General features: G+C 44.1%; 1 protein-coding gene across 1 annotated transcript; it reads left to right on the top strand.

Moving 5' to 3' along the window:
• The first annotated feature begins 3,170 nt into the window (after positions 1-3,170).
• LOC123463442 (coiled-coil domain-containing protein 92) lies at positions 3,171-4,715 on the top strand. The gene has a single exon (XM_045158983.1). It carries the CDS (start codon positions 3,239-3,241, stop codon positions 4,181-4,183), a length of 945 nt encoding a protein of 314 aa, XP_045014918.1. The 5' UTR covers positions 3,171-3,238; the 3' UTR covers positions 4,184-4,715.
• Positions 4,716-5,325: the final 610 nt, after the last annotated feature.

Raw genomic sequence — 5,325 nt, 5'->3', positions numbered from 1 at the left:
AATCAAAGGAATCAAAGAGGAAATCAAAGTAATTAAAGAAGATACAGGAAACCAATTTAATTAAGTGAGAAGGTCAATACAAGACAAATAAGGAAATGGAAACAATAAAGAAAAACCAGTCAGAATTACTAGCAATGAAGAACACAGTCAACGAAATAAAAAACTCTAGAAAATCTCACCAGTAAAATGGATGAAGGAGAGGACAGAATATCTTAACTAGAAGATGAGGTGGCAGATCTAATACAGTACAGCAAGGAGAAAGACAAACTAATAGGAAAGTATGAATGGGAATTTCAAGATATTTGAGACACTATGAAAAGATCAAACATAAGAATACAGGGTATAATAGAAGGAGAAGAATTTTATTCAAAGGCATAGTAGGTATTTTCAACAAAATCATAGAAGAAAACTTCCCCCAAATTGGGAAAGAGGCACATACAAGAAGCCTTTAGGACACCAAAAAGACAAAACCTGGAAAGAACTTCTCCTCGCCATATTATAATTAAACTACCAAATATACAAACCAAAAAAAAAAAAAAAAATATTGAAAGCAGTTAGACAGAAAAATCAAGTCACATGCAAAGGCAAGCCCATCAGGTTCACAGCAGATTACTCAACACAAACTTTCAAAGACAGAAGTGCTTTGACTCAGATGCCCCATAAACTTAGGTGCTCTGGATGCTAGGTTCCCAGCTGATGGAGATTTGGGAATTAATGCCTCCTGGAGGGAGTGTATTGTTGGGGGCGGGCTTATGGGTGTTATAGCCAGTTTCCCCATGCCAGTGTTTGGCACACTCTCCTGTTGCTACGGTCCACCTTATGTTGGCCAGGGGTGATGCCCATCCTCTGCTCATGCCATCATTTTCCCCTGCCATCGTGGAGCTTCTCCTCTAGCCTGTAAGCCAAAATAAATTCCTTATTCCCACAAGCTGCTTTGGTTGGGTGGTTTTTACCAGCAATGTGAACCTGACTGCAACAGCTTCGAATGATGTACTCCAAGTTCTGAAAGATAACAACTGTCAACCAAGGTTACTTTACCTACAAAGCTATCCATTCAGATAGATGGAGAAATAAGGACATTCTATAACAAAAGCAGGCTAAAGGAATATTTGAAGACAAAACCAGCTCTACAGAAAATACTTGAAAGGATCCTTCATGCTGAAGAGAAAGAAAAACACACATATAACCTGGAAAAAACAAACCATACTCAAATACTAGTTAATACAAGAAAGTAAAGGTAAAACCACAAGAACAACAAAACAAGAAAAATGGCAAAAATAAATGCACACCTTTCAATATAACTCTTAATATCAATGGTCTCAATGCCACAAACAAAAGACATAGGTTTTCAGACTGAGTTAAACAGCAGGATCCTTCAATCTGTTGCCTCGAAGAAACTCACCTTTCCACAAAGGAGGGACACTATCTTAGGGTGAAAGGTTCGAAAATGGTGTTTCAAGCAAATGGGCCTAGAAAACAAGCAGGGGTTGCTATCCTAATATCTGACAAAGTAGACTTCAGTCCAACATTAGTTAGGAAATATAAGGAAGGTCACTTTATATTGATTAAAGGCACACTCCAACAGGAGAACATTACAATCCTAAAAATATATGTACCAAACACAGGGGCTCCCAAATTCATCAAACAAATGCTATTAGAACTAAAGTCACAGATAACACCAAACACAGTTGTTGTGGGTGACTACAACACCCCACTCTCATCAACTGGCAGGTCATCCCTGCAAAAAATCAACAGAGATACATCTGGATTAAATAAGATCATAGAACAAATGGATCTAACAGATATCTACAGGACATTTCATCCAAATGCTGCAGAATATACATTCTTTTCAGCAACACATGGAACATTCTCTAAAATAGACCATATATTAGGACACAAAACAAATCTTAACAAATATAGGAAAACTGAAATAATTCCATGCACTCTATCTGATCACAGTGAGATCTAACTACAAATCAATAGCAAGAAAAGCTATAGAGCATACACAAAATCATGGAAACTAACAATACACTACTAAATGATGAATGTGTCAATGAAGAAATCAAGAAGGAAATCAAAAATGCATAGAGTCAAATGATAATGAGAATACAACAAACCAAAACTTTTGGGACACAATGAAGACAGTCCTAAGAGGGAAATTTATACCTTTAAGTGCCTATATTAAAAAATAAGAAAGGTCACAAGTAAACAATTTAATGGTTCACCTTAAAGCCTTGGAAAAAAGAATAAGGCAAACCAAAATGAGTAGATGGGAAGAAATCATAAATATTAGGGCAGAAATTAATGAAATAGAAACAAAAAAAAATCCAAAGAATCAGTGAAACAAAGAGTTGGTTCTTTGAAAGGATGAATAAGATTGATAAACCCTTAGCAAATCTGACCAAAAGAAAGAGAAAAGAGACACAAATTAACAAAATTAGAGATGAAAAAGGCACTATCACAACAGATACCAGAGAAATTCAAAAAATCACAGGGATTACTATAAGAACATATACTCCACTAAGTTTGAAAATCTGAAAGAAATGGATGATTTCCTTGATTTACATGACCTACCTAAATTAAATCAAGATGAGAATAAATAGACCTATAACATGGATGGATATCCAAGCAGTTATCAAAAAAGTCCAGGCCCAGATGGATTCACAAGTGAATTTCACCAGACCTTCAGGGAAGAACGAACACCATTGCTTCTTTTTTTTTTGGATTTTGAGGTAGAGTCTCACTGTAGCCCAAGCTGACCTGGAATTCACAAAGGAGTCTCAGGGTGGCCTCAAACTCATGGTAATCCTCCTACCTCTGCCTCCCGAGTGCTGGGATTAAAGGCGTGCCATGCCTTGCACACCATTGCTTCTTAAGCTTTTCCATAAGATAGGAAAAGAATGAATCCTGCCAAACTCCTTCTATGAAGCCAGCATCACCCTGATACAAAAACCAGGCAAAGATAGAAGAAAAAAAGAAAATTATAGACCAATCTCCCTTATGAACATACATGCAAAAATTCTCAACAAGACCGCGGCGAGCGCTCGGAGGGAGCCGGCGGGATGCGCCCGGCGGGCGGCACCCCCTGACTCCTTCGCGCCCCGTCGCAGGGCCGGAGCCCACCCGCCCCGCCCATGGGCCGCCGCGAGCCGCCGCCGCCGCCCGCCCTGAGGAGCCCGCCGCCCATCGCGGCAGCCGCCTGAAGGACCGCGCCGCCGCAGGTCATCTGGATGTCAGCATGGCAGCCACAAACCTGGAGAACCAGTTGCACAGCGCCCAGAAGAACCTCCTGTTCCTTCAGCGAGAGCACGCCAGCACACTCAAGGGGCTCCACGCCGAGATCCGTCGGCTTCAGCAGCACTGCACAGATTTGACCTATGAGCTAACAATTAAAGGTTCCGATCCAACAGGAGATGGCTCTTCCAGAACCACTGAGCTGAAGAGGCGCTGTGAAGAGCTAGAGGCCCAGCTGAAGGCCAAGGAGGAGGAGAACCACGAGCTGCTCCAGGAACTGGAGCAGAAGAATGCAGCAATTGTGGTCCTGGAAAACACCGTCCGTGAAAGGGAGAAGAAGTACCTGGAGGAGCTGAAGGTCAAGAGTCATAAGCTGAGCATGCTGTCCACTGAGCTTGAGCAGCGTGCCAGCACTGTCGCCTACCTGACCTCGCAGCTGCACGCCGCCAAGAAGAAACTCCTCAGCTCCAGCGGCACCTCAGATGCCAGCTCGGCCGGCAGCCCTGCACTGGCCAGCTACAAGCCAGCGCCACCCAAGGACAAGCTGCCTGAGACACCCCGTCGCCGCATGAGGAAGAGCCTGTCAGCCCCACTGCACCCTGAGTTTGAGGAGATCTACAGGTTCAGAGCTGACAGCCGCAAACTCCTTCTCCGTGAGCCAGTAGATGCAATGCCTGACCCCACCCCGTTCCTGCTGGCCCGGGAGTCCGCTGAGGTCCAGCTTAAGGAGCGGCCACTCGTCATCCCACCTATTGCCTCAGACCGTGGTGCTGGTGGTCAGCATAGCCCAGCCCGAGAGAAGCCACACAAGGCCCACATCGGGGTGGCCCATCGCATCCACCATGCCAGCCAGCCGCAGGCCAAACCCGAGGTGGAGACACTGGCCCTGGACCCAGTCAATGCAGGGAAAGTGGTACGAAAGCACTCGGGGACAGACAGAACTGTGTGAAGCCTGTGGCCGCCACCACAGCCATCCATGCACTGTGAGCACCACAGGGAACCTCGCCCACGCCTTCCTCCACCCATGCCAAATTGTCCTCAGACCTGTCCACCAACACCCCTAGCGCCTCTTGCCCACGGTGACACCATACTGCAATGGCGTCCCTGCTGCAGGTATTTATTAGCACTGTGGCCACCACCTGCGTGCTGATCGCTTGCTTCCAGCCCCACGCTGTGTGATCTCTGCACGCGTGGATGAGGCCCAGGCTGCGGCTGTATCACTATGCGACACTCAGAGTCAGATAGTCACACACCTAAAGTTGGAGCAACACATGCAGACCCTGCTCCCTCCTGGAAACCCCCACACCCCCGTAGACCTTCCTGGGGTGGCATCGTCACCAAGCAGCTGTATGCCTATGTCACAGGATCTAAATAAGATGACTTTACTCTTCATGTCACCCCAACCTGAACGTGTGTTCATATTTTATTTGGGTTAGTTTTATCCATAATGTTAAAGATCCCAACAAACTTTATTTTCTAAACCTGCAAAAAAAAAAAAAAAAAAAAAAAAAAAAAAAAAAAAAAAAAAAAAATTCTCAACAAAATATTGGCAAACAGAATACAAGAATATATCAGAAAGATCATTCATCCCAAGCAAGTAGGCTCTATCCCAGAGATGCAAGGATGGTTTGATGTATGCAAACTGATAAACGTAATACATTATATAAATGGACTGAAAGACAAAAATCACATGGTCATCTCATTAGATGCAGAAAAAGCATTTGACAAAAATCCAACATCCCTTCATAATAAAAATCCTATAGAGTCTGGGAATAGAAGGAACATATCTCAACATAATAAAGGCTATTTATGACAAGCCTACAGCCAACATAATACTAAACGGAGAAAAACTTGAAGCTTGGGCTGGAGAGATGGCTTAGCAATTGAGCGCTTGCCTGTGAAGCCTAGGGACCCTGGTTCAAGGCTCAATTCCCAGGACCCACGTTAGCCAGATGCACAAGGGGGCGCACGCATCTGGAGTTCATTTGCAGTGGCTGGAGGCTCTGGCGCGCATCTATTCTCTCTCTCTCTCTATCTGCCTCTTTCTCTGTCTGTCACTCTCAAACAAATAAAAATTAAAAAAAAAAACTT

Source organism: Jaculus jaculus, chromosome 9 (genome assembly GCF_020740685.1).
Source record: "Jaculus jaculus isolate mJacJac1 chromosome 9, mJacJac1.mat.Y.cur, whole genome shotgun sequence".
In the NCBI taxonomy this organism is placed as follows: Eukaryota; Metazoa; Chordata; class Mammalia; order Rodentia; family Dipodidae; genus Jaculus; species Jaculus jaculus.
The sequence above is the reverse complement of the archived record's forward strand: the minus strand, read 5'-3'. Positions and strand labels throughout refer to the sequence as shown.

What these genes read in the sequence shown, in the direction of transcription:
- LOC123463442 (XM_045158983.1), top strand. Translation starts at nt 3,239, where the DNA reads ATGGCAGCCACAAACCTGGAGAACCAGTTGCACAGCGCCCAGAAGAAC.